We start from the raw sequence: 21,370 nt of genomic DNA, 5'->3' as shown, positions 1-21,370 counted from the left end.
TGAAGTGGAATTTGATCCAAACTTTAGGAAAAAATTAGATTTATAACAAATTCAAATTTTCTTGCGCTTTGTGGTAACGAATCATTTTTTTACCCTAAAATGGTGACTACACAAGTTGCAAAGTAAAAGTAAGAAGCCTGGAATGCGAGATCACCCAGAATGCCATGCAGACAGCCAATCAGAAGCTGGCCAGCCTCGTGATGTCACAGCCCTTTAAAAGCCTCATCCTGCTCGGTCTCCGCCATTTCACTATGAGCTGAGAATAGGGAGAAACGTGAAAAGCGCTAGAGACTGTTGCTAAAAGCTTTTAATTATGGAATATTGGATAGGGAGAGTGCAGGGAGATTGAAGGGTGAATTTTATACAACTGTAGGGAGAGCATAGGGAGACTTCAGGGACTGTAATCTGAAGCTGAAGGGATCCACAGGAGACAGCGCAGTTTGCATCAATCCATGTGTAGGGTACAGCGCTATCTAATTAAACAGTGTCCCCCTTGTTTAACCACCTGTTTTCCCGGAGTCCAGTTCGGGGAGAAAGTGGATGGGGGAGGGCTGCTTAAGATGCTGCTGTCTCCTGAATGGTAGAAGCTAGCTGACATTCCAGGCTTTCATACAAGACCAAAATTGCAGCATTAACCCAGGAAACAGAGGAGAAATCACTGTTAGAAATAGAGTCTGGAATAATCACGGGTAAAATCTGTTTTCACTTTCAGCTGCATTCACAGCTTCCCGATTTCTATCAGTGATATCTTCCCCTGTACTGAATGTATTGCTGTCAGAGATATGAGCTGTTAAAGCAGTCCCCCCTCCTCTTCAGTCTGGAGGAGAATGAGAGAGCAACTGACAGGCTGCAGGAGGAGAGAAAAAACTGTAACTGTAGGGCGTCTACTTGCTGGTAGCCGCTGCAAAAAACCGCCCCCTCGTTGTGATGATTGACAGGGCCAGCCACGATCTCCTCCTCCGGCCGGCCCTGTCAGCATTTCAAAAATCGTGAGCCTGTGTTCATTCGGCGCAGGCGCTCTGAGATGAGGAGGCTCGCCTCCTCAGAACTCACTCAGTGCGCCTGCAGCGATGACATCACCGAAAGAGAAGACATCATCGGCGCAGGTGCACTGAGGGCATGCTGAGGAGGAAAGCCTCCTCATCTCAGAGTGCCTGCGCCGAATGAACACAGGCGCGCGATTTTTGAAATGCTGACAGGGCCGGCCGGAGGAGGAGATCCCGGCTGGCCCTGTCAATCAACACGACGAGGAGGCGTTTTTTTGCGGCGGCTACCAGCAAGTAGACGCCCTACTTGCTGGTAGAGACCTAATTTACAAATTATAAAAGTTCGTTTTTATAAGAAACTGCTGAAGGAAAGTAAGTAACACCATTATATTTTCATATATCGCAGTATAAGGAATTTAACTAGCCCAAAAAAAAATTGTTACTTTATTGGGGTGACAGAAGCACTTTAACGTGAGTGTTAGGAGGTTAATAGATAAGCAGTTCTATTAGACCTTGATTCTTACATTGGGGTGAATAAGCTGTCTAATTGTACGGTTATTGGCGTGCCCACCTTGTTTAATAGATAAACAATTATACTACTCCTCGATTCTCAAATTAATGTTAGTGGGGTGTTCACATTGACAATAAATAACTTATTTTACATATACAGTTAGTGCAGCGTACTCAAGTTAGGTTTAAAAGTGTTCCTGGGTGTTGTAGTGCAATCATGACACTAACCTGAGACAGCTGACGCTCTGCAAGGGCAGGTGATGATAAGTAATGTTCGTGACGCCAGTGCCAATTAAACGGTGGCACGCCGTTTGCTGATAGCAGGAATAACTGAGGAACCACGTGATGTTAAAACAGAACTCAAACTTTAGTAGTCATCATACATGAACATCCATGGAAGCACAGTTCCCTTGAAGACAGTTGATCTCAATACGGTTGATACAGGCAATACATATATAGCAAGGTGACTTCAGAGTGTTAAACACAGGACTTGCAGTACAGGCGGCTTGCACTCTATTCTTGACTGATCCTGGAACATAGAAACTCTTCTCCAAGGCCCAATGCCCTAGCTCTGGCGTATATCCTTGGCTTTTTAATCCTCAAGTACCTCCTCTGTTGTCCTTAGTACCTTTTGCTTTGCTGGTCTTGCCTCTGTCTCTCCCAGTTTCCTCAGGCTGGTTAACTGTGGTGTTCCTGCTTCTGCATATATGAACTCAGGAGGGGAACCTTCTCCTTGGAACAGGGACCCGGTTACAGGGACTGCAATACCCTCTCCTGGTCTGCAGGCTTCAGGCCTGGGCTTGACTCTGACATTGTCTAGTCTCCAACTTGGTTCTCACTCTGGTTAGACTAGACTACCGACTCTCTTTCCCTTCCCTGACTGGGCCTTATATAACCTAGGGCTCCCTAGCTCCCTCTAGTGACTAAGAGCTGGAATGACACCCCTAGCAGGCCTGTACATGCACATTTTACAGTAACAGGGAAGTACATAGCATTACATTACGTTATATTTTATAAAGATGACTCATACCAACCTCCCCATAAACAAAGGGGAATGACAGCACACCAAGTGACCTTTCTGCAGTGACGGGCATTACAGCTCCCGTACACTACAGTTAGTATTACAGTACAGTATGTCTGGCAGCCAGTTGCCAAAGCCCTCCTAAATATCATGTCAACTAACATCAGACACCCATAGCCAGGTGTCATCACACTTCGTTGGCATGGCCCAGGAACAAGCTCTGTGCCCTCACCTGTTCTGAACCTGCCTCTTTCCTTTGCTGCTCCTTCTGCCAGGCACGTAATGTATGCCACCAGCTCTGCACTGCTTTTCAGCGAGGAAGAGATTATTGAGGACAGTCAGCAGCTACTGGCCAGCCCAGATTTGGAGGAGTGCCGCTTCCTACTGTAGGCGTGCTAGTGTCGATGACAGTCGCGTGGGAGCAGGTGTTGCCAGCGGTCAAGAGACACTGCCATTAGACTGGTAGATGGCACATTGTAGGTGTCAGTTTTCCTGCTTTTATCACATGATATTGTTATCCTTCATAACTGTGGTCACTACACTCCTAAATACTAGTCTCCAGCAACAAACCATATGATGAAATGTCACAGACATACAGAAAAGGAAGGAAACCTGCCAAAACGGATGCACCCATATAAAGCTTAATTGGAAAATTGAAAAACAATTAAAAACTCCACAAAACACATGGAGGTCTAAAAATATGCACGTGTGAAAACCTCCCCCACAGCACAGTTTACAATAAAACCTGAGAAAGGTGCTGTGGGGGAGGGTTCTCATACATATGTAGCTTTAAGACCGCCAGGTCTTTTGTGGTGTTTAATGGTTCTTAAATTGTCACTGACTATTCATACATGCTGATAGCACCCATATGTATTGTTAGCTGGTGGTGCCCATCCTATGTTTCATATTTGTACAATGGCAAAATGTCGCTGTATTAACAATCACTGCTGGTATAAAAGGTCATACCTGACCCCATATATGGTCACGGCAACAGCCTACCACATCTGCTTGCCAGATAATCAGATGTCTCTCGTTGCAGCTCTGCAGGATCAGACAGTGGCTCTCCTCTGTCTGCATTGGGTTGCCCAAGACAGCCAGTGCCCGAAGATGACCTCAAGTCCTGCACATTCCAGGCCACTATGCTTTCATTGGCTATTGTTCCGGTGTATTTTGACTCCTGATTCTGATCTTGGTCCTGGGCTATGCTCCTGCTTTGTCTGACCCCTGGCTATGCTCAGTCTCATCTTTTGGCCCTATGCATCCTGACCGCTCTTCTGGTGAAGAACCTTGATTACTATGTTACAGTCCAGTCTCTTCACTAGAAGCGATCTTGATTTTCTTCTATCTTCCTCAGCATGGCCACACATGAGCAGTTAGTACCATCTCAGCCTGCTGTGTAGGACAGTGCAATTATACTTAACCGCTACACTCTCCTAAATAATATAAGAGATCATTAGTATTCAGATAAAGAGGCTGAAATGTGCTCATTATTATAACAGTGTGCCAGGAGTCTGTTTTATCCATTTCAGTAACTGTGATAGAAGTTTCTACGTCCCACCCCTAGGGAGAGCCTGTGTGATTAACATCATGCAGGACGTTCTGGTGCCTACATGAGTGAAACTGATTCATGAAGAGACAGCATGTTACCGAATGCAGGAAAACTGATATCTAGTGATAGACGCAGCAAGAAAAGAACAGTTACAGTATGAGACTAACAAAAGGAATTCCCTAACAGAACACACGGGAATCGTTTAAGTACAAATATGAATGAACAAGGCTAAAGATTTTATATAAAACACAACACGCTCAAGCATATCATTTATATTTCTGTTCAAAAGCAACAATTTGTCAGAACATTAAAACATAAAATATTTTAACTGACACAAAATATCTAGTGGTACCATCATGAGACTAAGCATTCAGCTTGAGTCATTACAATGTAGAATCTCCCATGTTTGATTTTGGTCAGGAACAGACAAACATCTTGGCATAGCAGCATAGTGTCTGCTATAAATGTAAGACATCAGTTGGTCACTTGCAGTAATGCGCCATGTTAACATATCATAGAGGCTCCACAGTATATCTTGCAGGAGGCACAACCATAACTGACAGATATGGGTACAACCGTCAGACACATCTAAGACAACCTTAAAGCGGTATACTGATGTTTGGACAAAAAACTTGAAAGAAGGCTGCAGGGTCATTACACACACAGCAACAGTACATTCTACATCACTCTAAGAGCAGTAACAGTATAACACCCCCTCCTTGTTGCAGAAAGCTTGGCTTCTGCCGCCCCATGTGGGTAACAGGCTACAGTTCATATCATGTATTGCTGACATCTATTCCAGGCTGTTCTTCTTTCCTTGTTTTCTCCTGGCTCTTGTGTATTTCATATTGTCCTCTCTCGCGGTTGAGCCTTTTACATTAGTTTCCAGTTACAGCCTCCTTATAACTTCTAGAGCTGGAAAAGAGTATGCTAGACCATCACGCTGAACTACAGGTCGTAACCGTAGGCCACCACTTTTTGGGCTGAAAAGATTAAGGGAGCATTCACACGACCGTGTTTTTCTTCCGCATGCGTTCAGCAATTTTTGCGGACAATGCACGGACCCATTCATTTCTATGGGTCCGCAAAAATTGCAGAATGCCTTTCATTGTCATCCATGTGCTGTCCGTTCCGTGTGTTCGTTCCTTTTATTTTAGAACATGTCCTATACTTGGGCGCAAATTGCAGTCCTTGGCCCCATAGAAAGTCAATAGGTCCGTAAAAAATGGATAGCACACGGAAATGCATCCGTATGTCATCCGTTTTTTGCGGACCCCTGGACTGATAACATTCTAGGAAACCCCATTTCAGTTTTTTGCGGACCGTGAAAAACGGATGACACACGGAAGCACCACGTCCGTATTATACGGACTTACGGAATGGAAAGATAACTGAAGACATACGGAACCCACTGATCCGTGATTTGCGGACCGCAAAACCAACACGGTCGTGTGAATGCTAGCTAAGGGGGAGATTGATCAAACTGGTGTAAAGTAGAACTGACTCATAGCAATAAATCAGATTCCACCTTAAATTTTCACATCTCCTATGAAAAATAAAAAGGTGGAATCTGGTTACTAAGGCCAACTAAGCCAGTTCTACTTTACACCAGTTTGATAAATCTCCCCCTAAATCTCTATAGACTGAGCACTTTTACTTTGTATTTTCAACAGAAATCATATTTGTATACCAGAATACCCCTTTTAAAATACCACTCTAGTTGCACTTCGGAAAGTCTGTCATGAAGCTCTATAAATTAAACAAGTACATTTAAATTCCAGCACATCAAAAGTTAAAATCTGCCATCTTTATTGATTCGAATTAAAATACATAGATCAGTGCATGTTTGCTTACGCATTTCAGACAGTTCATGTTCTTACTCAAGGACAAGAACTGTCCAAAACGAGTAAGCAAATGTGCACTAATCTATGTATTTGAATCAATAAAGATAGGAGAATAAAAAATGTTGGGGTGCTGAAATGTTAATTTACCTATTAGATATATCCCGTACTCCAGTACCCTAAGAGTGTCTGTGCGCTGTCACTGAATGCTCTGCAACCAAAACAGCCAAACATTCAGGTTCTCAGGTGGACTGATGTGTTTGTATTTTTGATTCATTAAACCCTATAGCCTTTATTTTACATAATGTCAAGTGTTTTTTTTTTTTTGGTCTATGCAATTTAGATTTTATTTAAACCAGATAAAACAGAAAAGAAACATAAAACGGTCCCTTTTAAAGAAACAGAACAGTAAATGACAGTTACTCAACTTTGACATTGATGACCAAAACATATATCCCAAAACATGCTGCTCTGGTCAAAACATGCTTATGAAACCTGAATCGGGTGCACATCATTTCAACAAAAATGCAAAGTGCCGTAATAAATGCATATTACTCTTCAAGCTTGGGCCCCGTTGTTCATTTCTTGACATATCCGATTTTGATTATAGCAATGTTTTAGACATCTCATGTAAATAAGAGCAACGGAATGTGGATGACACCATGTGCTACCTTACGAAACATTACTTGTAAGTATTATATACAGTCAGCCAGAGCTTCAGAGTACCAGAGTCCCAAATATTGAGGAATGCACATAGTCTCTGCATGTAAATGGAATGTATTCCTTCTTAAAAAAGTAAACTAAACAGCATTACTGCTTTCTTATGGTAACTCCATTTTGACTGGTATAAAATAAATTAAAGATAAAAGTGAAAGGAAAGCTGTGGGAAACGTTTTGTTAATGAAACACATTTTAAGATTTTGGCAACACGGACAGTGCAATGTCCAGATAGGTTTGCCACAGCATTCAAAATACTCATTGATAATTTCACGGTTTTCTTCATTGCACACCATATCTTTCAAGTAAGAGATAAGGTAGTCCATATGAATGAAATCTAGTTTATATGTGGCTTGCGTTTCGGTTTTTCTTCGTAGGATTCGCCATATTCATTTACTCTAGTCTTATCCACAGGATAAAGCCTGGATGGGAGACAAACGATAGAATTAACTGACTGAGAATACAGGTTCACATAACTATGTGATTTTTAGGACAGTGCTTTAAAGGTCACTTTAGCCAAGTGAGTTCCACACTCCAGACTCATTGCGTTCGTACGAGACGTGGGGGTGGGGTGGGGGGGGGGGGCGGGGGGAGGGGGGAGTGTCTCATAGCATTATATTGATTTATGATGCTATGTAACCCTTACAGTTCTGGAATGTATTGGATAACACAGACAGCATTATGTCAGTGTTATCCAATACATTCCAGAACTCTACGGGTTACAAAGAACTAAAAACCAATATAATGCTATGCGACCTCCGTCAGTGCTGGGAGGTTAGGACGGTAGCTGTCACATACTCATGCTGCAACTTGCTTATCTAAAAGTGGCTAAAATGTATGAATTTGATTTAAAAAATGACAAATTTCATATTATTTGATTTTACTTTGGTCCAGTTCACCAAGTTATAGAACTAGAACATTTAAAAACCATGACAAAGTGCGTAGACCGAAAGAGAGAAAAAGCTAATGTAAATTAAAGTAAAGCTGCACCTACGTGTGCCTAGTTAGTATTTAGGCGTCATTCTCATGGCTGCTATACTGCATCACCATATGCCTACAATTTATATTGATTTCATTGGAAATAAATTTCTATCACAAGGTGTAGTACGGAAGGGCTCTCAACTACAAGTACTCGACTGAATAAGCAGTAGGAACACATGAATATGTCATGTTTTCCCAAGGTTGCAACCAGTAACGTATTGTTTGGATACTGGCCTCAGCGGTATACAGAATGTCACTGTTGCAGTCTGGGAAAGATGACAGAGCACAGGAGCTGGATTGGAGTGGGTGCAGGAAGGGTAAAAAGTTTTCTATTTTATCACGAGGCTCTCAGCTCTTTAGTAAAATCAAAAAATCAAAATAAAAAATGTACAACCCCATGCTACACTGGTATCCATGGATTAATGAGCTCTCAAGTACATTAAAAACGTGCATCACATGCGTATTTTTTGCGGATCGCAAAATATATATGGTCATGTGCATGAGCCCTAAGGCTGTATTACACCTGCCATTTTTTTGTCAGATGATCGCCAACGAGTATTCGTATGAACGCTCGTTAGCAATCATCTTGCAGTGTAATACTGCGGTCGATTGCCCGATGAACAAGTTATTTTTAGGCACGCTTAACAATTGGTCATCCCCATGCTGTGGAAGAGATCGTTGCCTGTAATAGCAGCGGTCTCCTCCGCTAGCGATCCCTCCCGACAATCACTTGCATAATTGGCCTGTGTAAGGCTGCGTTCACACGGGCGAGATTTCCGCGCGGGTGCAATGCGGTAGGTGAACGCATTGCACCCGCACTGAATCTGGACCCATTCATTTCAATGGGGCTGTTCAGATGAGCGATGATTTTCACGCATCACTTATGCGTTGCGTGAAAATCGCAGCATGCTCTATATTCTGCGTTTTTTACGCAACGCAGGCCCCATAGAAGTGAATGGGGTTGCGTGAAAATCGCATGCATCCGCAAGCAAGTGCGGATGCGGTGCGATTTTCACGCACGGTAGCTAGGTGACTGTCTATACACTGTATTATTTTCCCTTATAACATGGTTATAAGGGAAAATAATAGCATTCTGAATACAGAATGCTTAGTAGGTGATCAGTTGAGGGTTAATGATGGACCCTGTGATTGGAGCATGTGATCTGACGTCATCAAAGGTCCTTTAGCCCATAGTTCATCTTTTGAGAAGTAAAGAAGAGACCGGGACTTACGCGAACAAACGGAGAAGGTGAGTTAATTTTTTTTATTTTTTTTAACCCTCAACTGATCACCTACTAAGCATTCTGTATTCAGAATGCTATTATTTTCCCTTATAACCATGTTATAAGGGAAAATAATAACATCTACACAACACCGAACCCAAACCTGAACTTCTGTGAAGAAGTTCGGGTCTGGGTACCACAGTCGGTTTTTTATCACGCGCGTGCAAAACACATTGCACACGCGCGATAAAAACTGAACATCGGAACGCAATCGCAGTCAAAACTGACTGCAATTGCATTCCTACTCGCGCGGGTTTGCCGCAACACACCGGGACGCATCCGGAACTAATCCGGACACGCTCGTGTGAACCCAGCCTAATACAGGCGTTACTGGTGAAAAACAAAATAACATAAGAACAAATATTCTACTACCACATACTAATCGAGCTTTGTCACTGGAGATAATATTTTGTTCTGCATTGTCTTTATATATTATGAAAATGTATGTTTTACAATTTCAAAAGATACATATGCAGTTTTACATGTAAACCGGTATTCACACTGCACTTTCAAAAGATACATATGCAGTCTGCATATAAGTCGCTGTTTACACTACACTTTCAAAAGATACATATGCAGTTTTATATGCAAGCCGTCGTTCACACTGCAACCCACATGCAAAACTGGGAACAGTATTTGAATTGTTCCACATAGGTTAGCTGCATTGGGCACTGACAGTTAGGACATGTGTACAAACTGGCAATGGAAGGAAGTTAAAGAGAACCTGTCACCTGGATTTTGGGTATAGAGCTGAGGACATGGGCTGCTAGAGCGCCACTAGCACATCCACAATATCCAGTCCCCATAGCTCTCTGTGCTTTTATTATGTCAAAAAAACGATTTTATAGATATGTAAATGAACCTTAGATGAGTCCTGTCTCCTCCATGCTTCAGAGATGAGTCCAGCGTTCTCCGACTCTGAGCCCAGCCACAACCACTGTGAAGGAGCCCAGCACCGCCCCGCATACTCCGAATCTCCTCCTTGCTCCCCGACGTCACAAAGCTAGAGTTCCGTAATCTTGCGATGCGCGAGCTAGCGCATGCGCAGTTCGTTTCCTGAGGCTGATGCCAGCACAGGAAAGGAACACTATGCCGACACTGCGCTTGCGCTAGCTCGCGCATCGCTAGATTACGGCGCTCTAGCTTTGTGACGTCGGGGAGCAAGGAGGAGATTCAAGGTATGCGGGGCAGTGCTGGGCTCCGGAAATGTTAGTAACAGCTCCTTGGGCTTTTTACTTGCCTTATTTACATATATATATATATATATATATATATATATATATAAAATCGTTTTTTTTTACACAATAAAAGCACAGAGAGTTATGGGGAATGGATATTGCAGATGTGCTAGCGGGGATCTAGCAGCCCATGTCCTCAGCTCTATACCCAAAATTAGGGGTGGGCGGTATAGGTGATATAGGCGATATGCGATATAAATTTGGGCCACGATATGGATTTTCGCCATATCGCCGGACCGCGATATGATCGCGCTCTCTGCGCGCACCATTTTCTCCCGAGACCGCCGGCAGGCACAGTGGAGGGAGAAGGAGGGAGTCCCTCCCTCTCCACTGTGCGCTGCTGCCGCTGAACACCAATGAGGACAGAGTAGGAGGAGGAGGGGAGGGCCAATGAATGTGCCGGCCATATCCCACAGGGTCCCCCTCCTCCCCCCATCATTGGTGGCAGTGGGCAGTTCCGATCGGAGTCCCAGCAGTGTAATGCTGGGGTTCCGATCGGTTACCATGGCAGCCAGGAGTCACGCTACTGAAGTCCTGGCTGCGATGGTATGTTAGTGAGCAGCATTATACTCACGTGCGCAGTGGCCACCAGTCGCTCCTTCTTCTGTCTGTGCGGCGCATTGCTAATGCTTATAGCATTAGCAATGCGCCGCACAGACCTATGAGAAGAAGGAGCGACCGGCGGCCACGGCGCACGTGAGTATAATGCTGCTCACTAACATACCATCGCAGCCAGGACTTTAGTAGCGTCCTGGCTGCCATGGTAACCGATCGGAGCCCCAGCATTACACTGCTGGGACTCCGATCGGAACTGCCCACTGCCACCAATGATAGGGGGAGGAGGGGGACCCTGTGGCCACTGCCACCAATGATTAATACTGGGGAGGGAGGGGGGGGGGGTTTGAGTTACCATAGGGGGGCAGATAAGAGGCTGGGGGGGCAGATAAGAGGCTGGGGGGGGGCAGATCAGAGGCTGGGGGGGCACATGAGAGGCTGGGGGGGCACATGAGAGGCTGGGGGGGGGCACATGAGAGGCTGGCTGCCATGGTCAGCTCCCTGCTGTTGTGTGCACAAAGCACAGGGCAGCAGGGAGAGTGTAAAGTCCTATTCACCCTAATAGAGCTCTATTAGGGTGAATATGACAAGGGTTCTAGCCCTTAAGGAGGCTAATAGTTATTAAATAAAAAGTAAAAAAAAAAAAAAGTTTAAACACCCCCCCAATATAGAAAACAATATATCGCAATATATATCGCATATCGCACATGCTTAAAATTATATCGCAATATAAATTTTAGGCCATATCGCCCACCCCTACCCAAAATCCAGGTGAAAGGTTCCCTTTAACCAGCTCCCGACCGCCTAACGCAGGGATGCGTCCTGCGGGCGGCCGGGTTATTCCTCCTTGACGCATTGGCGCGTCATCTCGCGAGACTTCCTGTGTACGCGCACACAGGAGCACGCGTTCACAGGATCGCAAGGTAAACAAGTTGATCTACAGCCTGCCAGCAGTGATCATTCGCTGGCAGGCTGTAGATGCGATTTTTTTAACCCCAGAAAGGTATATCAGACGCTGTTTTGTTAACAGCATCTGATATACCTGGTCCTCTGGTGGTCCCTTTTGCTTGGATCGACCACCAGAGGACACAGGCACCTCTGTAAGTAGCACCAAGCACCACACTACACTACACCCCCCCTGTCACTTATTAACCCCTTATTGACCCCTGATCACCACATATAGACTCCCTGATCACCCCCCTGTCATTGATCACCCTCCTTGTAAGGCTCCATTCAGACGTCCGTATGTGTTTTGCGGATCCGCAAAACACGGACACCGGCAATGTGCTTTCCGCATTTTGCGGATCCGCACATTGCCAGAACTATATAGAAAATGCCTTTTCTTGTCCGCAATTGCGGACAAGAATAGGACATGTTCTATATTTTTGCGGAACGGAAGTGCGGACCCGGAAGTGCAGATCCGCAATTCCGGATCCGAGCGGGACAAAGTCTGTCCCCATAGAAATGAATGGGTCCGCAATTCTGTTCCGCAAAATGCGGAACAGAATTGTGGACGTGTGAATGGGGCCTAAGGGTCCCTTATCACCGCCAGTTAGTTAGCCACTTGTTAGGTAGTTAGCGCCCACCGCACCGCAGTCGCTGATTAGCCTCATCGCTGTCGCTAATCAGCACTAGTACTATATAGTATCTGTAAGGCTACTTTCACACTAGCGTTCAGAGCGGGTCCGTCTGATGTTTCATCAGACGGATCCGCTCCTATAATGCAGACATTTGTATCCGTTCAGAACGGATCCGTCTGCATTATAACTTTGAAAAATTTCTAAGTGTGAAAGTAGCCTGAATGGATCCGTCCAGACTTTACATTGAAAGTCAATGGGGGCGGATCCGTTTGAAGATTGAGCCATATAGTGTCATCTTCGGATCCGCATCCACTCAGAATGCATTAGGGCTGGACGGATGCGTTCGGGGCCGCTTGTGAGCCCCTTCAAACGGAGCTCACAAGCGGAGCCCCGAACGCTAGTGTGAAAGTAGCCTAAGTGATCAAGACTGATCGCAATCAGATCTATATCAGTATATTAGGGTCACATTAGGCTCTACAAAAAACACAGTGTTCGCCCGATCAGGCCTGATCTTGTGCGCAAACTTGCGTTCAGTCCGCCCCACCGCAGTGACAGAAATGTTTTTTTTTTCTGATCACTGCAAAAACACAGTAAAATTGCTGCGGCGCTATAAAGATCACTTTTGAGCTTTTTGGAACTTTATTAGCGATCGCAGCTTTTTTTTTTTTTGCACATTTCTTGGCAGAGATTTTTTCATCCACATTGATCGATGCGAATGAAGAAATCTGTGCCGTTCATTTTTTCTTTCAGCCCAGAGGCTGAACGAAAAAAAAAAATCTTATTACCCGTATGCTCAATATAAGGCCTCATGCACACGACCGTGCCGTTTTTTGCGGTCCGCGGATGCAAAAAAAAAAAAAACGGAAGGCGCCTTCCGCAATTTGCGGAACGGGCGCCGGTAATATAAATGCCTATTCTTGTCCTTCTTGTCTGGCTCAGATGCGGACCCAAACAACGGTCGTGTGCATGAGGCCTAAGGAGAATAACAGAAACTCCTAATGCTGGCCATACATGTAATGATTGCGGAGACCCTCAAATGCCAGGGCAGTACAAACACCCCACAAATGACCCCATTTTGGAAAGAAGACACCCCAAAGTATTCGCTGAGGGGCATACTAAGTCCATTAAAGATTGAACTTTTTGTCACAAGTTAGCGGAAAGGGAGACTTTGAGAAAAAAACAAAAAAAAAAACAATTTCCGCTAACTTGTGCCAAAAAAAAAAAAATCTTCTATGAACTCGCCATTCCCCTCACGGAATACCTTGGGGTGTCTTCTTTCCAAAATGGGGTCACATGTGGGGTATTTATACTGCCCTTGCATTTTAGGGGCCCTAAAGCGTGAGAAGAAGTCTGGAATCCAAATGCCTAAAAATGCCCTCCTAAAAAGGTACTAGTTTTCGGCCCCTTTGCGCATCTTGGCTGCAAAAAAGTGTCACACATGTGGTATCGCCGTACTCAGGAGATATTTATCTCACCCAGCATGGGTATATGTAAAAATACACCCCAAAACACATTGCCGTACTTCTCCTGAGTACGGCGATACCACGTGTGACACTTTTTTGCAGCCTAGGTGCGCAAAGGGGCCCAAATTCCAATGAGTACCTTTACGATTTCACAGGGCATTTTTTACGCATTTGGATTCCAAACTATTTCTCACGCTTTAGGGCCCCTAAAATGCCAGGGCAGTATAAATACCCCACAAGTGACCCCATTTTGGAAAGAAGACACCCCAAGGTATTTCGTGTGGGGCATGGCGAGTTCATGTAAAATTTTAGTTTTTGTCACAAGTTAGTGGAATATGAGACTTAAGATAAAAAAAAAATCATTTTCCGCTAACTTGTGACAAAAAATAAAAACTTCCATGAACTCACTATGCCCATCAGCGAATACCTTAGGGTGTCTACTTCCCGAAATGGGGTCATTTGTGGGGTGTTTCTACTGTCTGGGCATTGTAGAACCTCAGGAAACATGACAGGTGCTCAGAAAGTCAAAGTGCGTAAATTAAATTTTTTGCACCATAGCTTGTAAACGCTATAACTTTTACCCAAACCAATAAATATAAACTTATTGCATTTTTTTTATCAAAGACATGTAGAACAATAAATTTAGAGAAAAATTTATATAGAAAGGTAGTTTTATTTGAAAAAATTTACAACAGAAAGTGAAAAATTTCCGTCAATTTTGATTAATATCAAAAAAAGTTAAAATGTCAGCAGCAATGAAATACCACCAAATGAAAGCTCTATTAGTGAGAAGAAAAGGAGGTAAAATTCATTTGGGTGGTAAGTTGTATGACCGAGCAATAAACCGCGAAAGTAGTGTAGTGCAGAATTGTAAAAAGTGGTCTGGTCATTAAGGGGGTTTAAGCTAGGGGAGCTGAGGTGGTTAAAGGGGCTGCTCCAAGATTTAAACATAGGATATGTGATAAGTTTCTGATCAGCGGAGGCCTTATATCAAGTACCTCGCTACCATTGTAATCATCTCTATGGGACTTCTAAAGTGAAGCCAAGTACAGCGCTTGATTATCTCCATCAGTCCCATGGAGTAAAATGGAGCACCAGAACAGATGCTTGACCACTGCTCCCATCATACATGAGGACACAGGACCACCCTTCTTGTGATCAGTGTGGTCAGACTGCCACTGATGCGGAACTTATCACCTACCCTGTGAGTTTTGGAGTAAAATTATATGACAACTATATAAGGAAACATGTTAAAATGATAAAAAAATTTTTTTTTTACTTACCATCTTTGGTACAAATAAATTAGAAAGACCACATCATCTCTAAAACATGCTAATCTGTGTGAGGTTGGCATGGTTATAATAAAAGCGAAGATATCATCAATAAAGGTGTTAAATGCCTGTTAGGAAAAAAATACAATGTTATGAGGCACAGATAAACATCTTACCATCAGGAGACTGAACTGGATTTTTGTGGGCTACCCCATTTGATTTACACAGCATGCCTACCACTTTGAAGATGCTAAATATATTTGTACACAAACAATAAGACAAAAAAACTAAAAATAATATACAGCCATCTTTCTGCAATTATAGATGCAATTCCCTTAGGGCATGTCTCCATTAGCTTGGCACATCTTTCCTTCAGTCCTGACCAGTTTTCCAGTCCCCGAGGATGAAAAGCACCCTCACAACATAATGCTGCCACCAACAATGGCTATATTTTTCTGGCCACTCTTCCATAAAGCCCCTCTCTGTGTATGACTTAGGCGTCATGCACACGAGATCCCTTGTAATAAATGCCTATCCTTGTCCGCAAATGTGAAAAAAGTAGGACATGCACTATTATTTTTGCTGAAGGGAAACACTGACAACGGACGCGGAACACAAACGGATGAACTATCAGCATTTTTTTGCTGACCCATTGAAATAAATGGGTCCCCATCCTATCCGCAAAAAAAAACAACGGAACGGAGGCTGAGAAAAACAACGGTCGTGTGCATGAGGCCTTAGTGGTCCTATAGACAGTAACTTTCATGTCCACTGAGGATCTCAGAGCCCCTTTAGTGTTACTGCTGTTGAACCTAATTAATGCCCTGCCCCCCCCCCCCGCTTGGACCACAAGTATGGTGGTTGGCCTTCTCTTGTCAGTAGTTGTGCCATATACTTTGCATTTTGTTAGAATGGATTTAATTTTATTCCATGTTCAACCCTGATCTCACCTTGGTTTTCATGATGCTTACTTAGTAGTACTGTGATCAAAACCTACAACCACCTCATATTATCCAAGTTGTCCCCAGATCAAAACGCAACATAGATCCTAACCAAAAGAAAGCTCAATGGGACTATGACTATAAAATGTATAATAATCTTTATTAGTCAAAATATATCATTTAAATACAATAAGGAGAAATAGGTACGATGGAAAGTAATCCAGAAAATATATACATGGGGTACGTAGATCAGATACAGCATCTGTATATCTATTCTGGATCACTTTCCATTGTACCTCTTTCTCCTTATTATTGTATTTAAATTATATATTTTGACTAATAAAGATTATTATACATTTTATAGTCATAGTCCCATTGATCTTTCTTTTGGTTAGGATTAGTAGTATTGTGATCTTTCAGAACAGGTGCGTTTATACTCACATCATGTGACATACCATACAAGGGGACTTTATTCAATTAATCATATGAGTTTGGAATTGGCTAGACCAGACAATAGTTCAAGGTTTCATTGAAAAGGGAGTGAATGCATATGCACCCACAACTTTCTAGTTTGCATTTATTGTTTTAAGCAAAGTTATTTTTTTGGTCTTTCCATTCTAACAATTTGGACTATTTTGTAAGCTCCATTACATAAATTCTAAATTAAAATCCTCTTTAAATCCAGGTTATAATGCAAGGAAGTGAACACTTTTGCAAGGCACTGTAAAGGGTATGTCACCCATTGCAACCAATTTTTGTATATATGCATAAAAAATAAAATAAAATTAAGCATCTTTGTAAATTCCCATGATTAAAAATGTACTTATTTAAGGCTACTTTCACACTTGCGTTCAGAGCAGGTCCGTCTGGTATCTGCACAGACGGATCCGCTCCTATAATGCAAACGCTTAGATCCGTTCAGAACGGATCCGTTTGCATTACCATGAACAAAAAAATAATTTTTTATTTTGTTCATGATAATGCAAACTGATCCGTTTTGACTTTACATTGAAAGTCAATGGGGGACGGATCCGTTTGAAAATTGAGCCATATTGTGTCAACTTCAAACGGATCCGTCCCCATTGAATTACATTGTAAGTCTGGACGGATCCGTTTGCCTCCGCACGGCCAGGCGGACACCCGAACGCTGCAAGCAGCGTTCAGGTGTCCGTCTGCTGAGCGGAACGGAGGCCAAGCGGAGCCAGACTGATGCATTCTGAGCAGATCCGCATCCACTCAGAATGCATTAGGACTGGACGGATCCGTTCGGGGCCGCTTGTGAGAGCCTTCAAACGGAGCTCACAAGCGGAGCCCCGAACGCTAGTGTGAAAGTAGCCTAAGAGTACAGATCCTTTGAAAACACCTCTCTATGATTACAGACTAATGATAAACCCTGTGCGTGGTCAGACCCCCCAGTCATACTCCTTTTAATCTGTCCTCTATTAGTTGCAGACTTAAATTCGATAAGCCAGAAGTAGGGGACAGATGTAAGGGAGCAGAAAGCAGGATTAGATTACACATCGAGTTTGTTTGTAATATGTAGCCGTGGAGACCCATGGAGTTAATGTGCAACGTTTCATGACTTTTATGGATAAAAGCAATACAAAAATGGTTCAGTCTCTAAAGCCTAACACGAGCTATTCATGCAGCACGTATATGTGGGATAACTGGTAAAAGTGAATTGATAAATGGTTAAATGGCAATGTTAGCTTCACTCTATGCATTAAAGGCACAAACAACTGTTCACATAAATACAGTCTACAAGAGACAATACTCTTCTTGATGTTACTGGTAACTTTTCAAATAGGTTTAACTATTCGGTAAACTTTACATATTAGGCAATTATGTGCTACTCACTTTATAGGTGAATGCCTTCCATGGTAAATGTGCCACAGATTTCATCTGTAAAAAAGCAAGCAATAGCAATGTCTCCATAAAGAAGCGATATTACATACATACAGTATTACATAATAAGCAATACACACCGAATGGCCACTTTTGAATTTTTAGAGAGAAACATCTAGTAGTGTGTTGGACCTCTTTTAGGCCTCCAGTCATCATGTCATATATTTCCCTAGGTGCAGAAGTATTGACCCATGCGGACAGGATAGGTTCTCGCGGTTGTCGTAAATTAGATGACGGTACTGAGATATAGACTCATGGAACTGTGAGGTCAGTTAAAGGGGTATTCCCATCTCATTGATCATAGTTTATTTTGATAAGGATGTCCCATTGATCATTTCTGTATATATTTTTTATCAACAAATGCCAACCCTTCCTCATAAAATTCGTTATTTTTGGTTTCCCATAGATACGGCCACCTCTCGCATCCATGGGCTGCACTTGTGCAGATGAGACCAGTGGCCGGCCTCTCCTTGCCATCGTGAACAAGCAGAGCGCTGGGCGGCCGCGCATGCGCTGATCTTTATTCATAAGTGCCGCGTCTAAAACAGAGCCGCGCATGCGCAGCTCCATTTTAGACGCGGCACAAAAGAATATAGATCAGCGCATGCGCGGCCGCCTGAAGTCTTCATACATGAAAGACTGAGGACGTGCCATACAAGGATGAGAGGACCGGGACAAGTTCAAAATAGGTGAGCATTATTCTTACATGAATAAGTGCACCACCAAATCCACCAACAATTTTACAATATATGACAATAAAGGGGTTCCTCTGCAATATGACGACTCATATAATCCCCTCGAACAAGCACGCAAGGACTGAGTGGTCAGTGATGTCATACAGAGGCGTGGCCGGCCTTCACTCAAACTGCCTAAGCCCATCCAGCCTTAGAAGCAGGTAACCAGGAAGTGAACAGCAGAGCTGGCTGCAGGTGAGGATGAAATAGCAAGTCAGGAATACCCCTTTAAGCAAAGAGAACTTGCTGTCAAGTGCCTGTATCTAATCCATGACTATACAACCCTGTTGGCACAGTGCATCCTGTTGAAGGTGTCCTTCTGCCATAGGGTAAACAGATAAAGTTAAGGGATGAACCTGGTTGGCCAAAATACTTAGGTAAGCTCTAATGTTCAAAAGTCCATGCACAGGTATCAGAGGATCCAGGGTGTCACTAGAAAACACTGTCTATTAGAGTTGTTGCGATACCAATTTTTGATTCGGTTTCGATACCATGAAAAGTATTGCGATACTCGATACCATTCGATACCACACGAAAAAAAAAAAAAGCCACGTGCCTTCCGCATTTTAAAAAATGGCGATTCGCGCAGTTTTTATTTATTTTTTCTGTTCCGGCGTTCACCGCATAGATTTTTTTTAATATTTTAATAGTTTGGACTTTTCTGATGTGGCGATATGTAATATGTTTATTATTTATACATTTTATATGTGAAATTGGGAAAAGGGGGTGATTCATACTTAATATTTTGGTGGGGGGGGGGGGGTTTCATTTTTTTTTACACTTTTTATTTAATAACTATTTCCCCCCTTAGGGGCCAGAACCTGGGATCTTTCATCCCTTGTCCTATTCACCCTGATAGATCTCTATCAGGGTGAATAAGACCGGCGCACTGCACCACCAATGATGTTAATGGGGGGGAGGGGGGCAAACTGCACCACCAATGATAATTACCCCTTAATACAGGAGGCGGGTACTGGCAGATCAGCGGCAGTTAACCCCTCAGGTGCCGCAGCCCAGTATCGAAAAAAAATGGAAATCCCGGTATCGTATCGATACCGGGACAAAAGTATCGATTGGGTATCGAAATTTCGATACCCGCAACAACCCTACTGTCTATACCATTAATCCACCTCCACCAGCCTAAACTGCTAACGTTGGACAGCAAGGATTCGTCAGTTGATGCTGTTGTGCCCACAGGAGCCTTACCTTTCTCTGTTTCCCTTAGGTAGCAACGACACTCGAACTGCTTGTCTGCTGATGTAGTCATGCTGTGCTCTCGGACATATTAGTTGGAGCACCAGCATTGGATTTGGATGCTATATGCCTGACTCTGCACTGCCTGTTCATCAGAACAATTCTTGACCTCCTCTGACCCCCTTAATCTGTCAAGTTATTTACATCCTGAAGGTCCGCTACCGGCCCTGGCTAACCTAGCACCGATGACCATGCTCCGTTTAAAGCCTCTGACATTGCTCAATTTTCCATTTCTAACGTGGATTTTTACTGAAACTGATGTGCTCACTTAGTTTTATGGTGTATCTTGGGGTTACACATCTTATTTCCATACAGGAAAGCCCCAATCACGAAAGGGCAGGAGTCTCTAATAATGTGGCCATTCAGTCTATATGCACACACATACATATAATAGATGTTTACCTTATAATTTACAAATAACTGAGGCAACATGAAGAGGAATCCGAATGCATAAACACCTGTAAAAAACAAGACATTAACTAAATTGGATGCAAAATGTATGTATACATACAAAATAAATGTATTCCAAAGATCTTATCTCTACAAATTACTTAAAAGAAAACTATATATACAGTGGAGGAAATAATTATTTGACCCCTCACTGATTTTGTAAGTTTGTCCAATGACAAAGAAATGAAAAGTCTCAGAACAGTATCATTTCAATGGTAGGTTTATTGTAACAGTGGCAGATAGCACATCAAAAGGAAAATCGAAAAAATAACTTTAAATAAAAGATAGCAACTGATTTGCATTTCATTGAGTGAAATAAGTATTTGAACCCTCTAACAAAAAAAGACTTAATACTTGGTGGAAAAACCCTTGTTTGCAAGCACAGAGGTCAAACGTTTCTTGTAATTGATGACCAAGTTTGCGCACATTTTAGGAGGAATGTTGGTCCACTCCTCTTTGCAGATCATCTCTAAATCCCTAAGGTTTCGAGGCTGTCTCTGTGCAACTCTGAGCTTGAGCTCCCTCCATAGGTTTTCGATTGGATTAAGGTCCGGAGACTGACTAGGCCACTCCATGACCTTAATGTGCTTCTTCTTGAGCCACTCCTTTGTTGCCTTTGCTGTATGTTTTGGGTCATTGTCGTGCTGGAACACCCATCCACGACCCATTTTCAGTTTCCTGGCAGAGGGAAGGAGGTTGTCGCTCAGGATTTCACGATACATGGCTCCGTCCATTTTCCCGTTTATGCGAATAAGTTGTCCTGTGCCCTTAGCAGAAAAACACCCCCAAAGCAAAATGTTTCCACCCCCATGCTTGACGGTGGGGACGGTGTTTTGGGGGTCATAGGCAGCATTTTTCTTCCTCCAAACACAGCGAGTTGAGTTAATGCCAAAGAGCTCTATTTTGGTCTCATCAGACCACAGCACCTTCTCCCAGTCACTCTCTGAATCATTCAGGTGTTCATTGGCAAACTTCAGACGGGCCTGCACATGTGCCTTCCTGAGCAGGGGGACCTTGCGAGCCCTGCAGGATTTTAATCCATTGCGGTGTAATGTGTTTCCAATGGTTTTCTTGGTGACTGTGGTCCCTGC

The 21,370-nt window shown here is 43.2% G+C and overlaps 1 protein-coding gene across 1 annotated transcript in view; it reads right to left on the bottom strand.

Annotated features, from left to right (window-relative positions):
• Window positions 1-6,235: 6,235 nt before the first annotated feature.
• CLPTM1L (CLPTM1 like) overlaps window positions 6,236-21,370 on the bottom strand; it is a 102,760-nt gene continuing 87,625 nt past the window's right edge. Inside the window, exons 15-18 of the mRNA XM_040432482.1 lie at window positions 20,232-20,287; window positions 17,794-17,838; window positions 15,008-15,123; window positions 6,236-7,046 (exon numbers count right to left, since the gene is read on the bottom strand). Of these exons, the coding sequence (XP_040288416.1) occupies window positions 6,962-7,046; window positions 15,008-15,123; window positions 17,794-17,838; window positions 20,232-20,287 (302 nt within the window). The 3' untranslated portion in view covers window positions 6,236-6,961. The remainder of the gene's footprint in view (window positions 7,047-15,007; window positions 15,124-17,793; window positions 17,839-20,231; window positions 20,288-21,370) is intronic.

This window comes from Bufo bufo, chromosome 5 (genome assembly GCF_905171765.1).
Source record: "Bufo bufo chromosome 5, aBufBuf1.1, whole genome shotgun sequence".
NCBI classification, from domain to species: Eukaryota; Metazoa; Chordata; class Amphibia; order Anura; family Bufonidae; genus Bufo; species Bufo bufo.
Note: the sequence above shows the minus strand (reverse complement) of the source record. Positions and strands in the feature narration are given on the sequence as shown.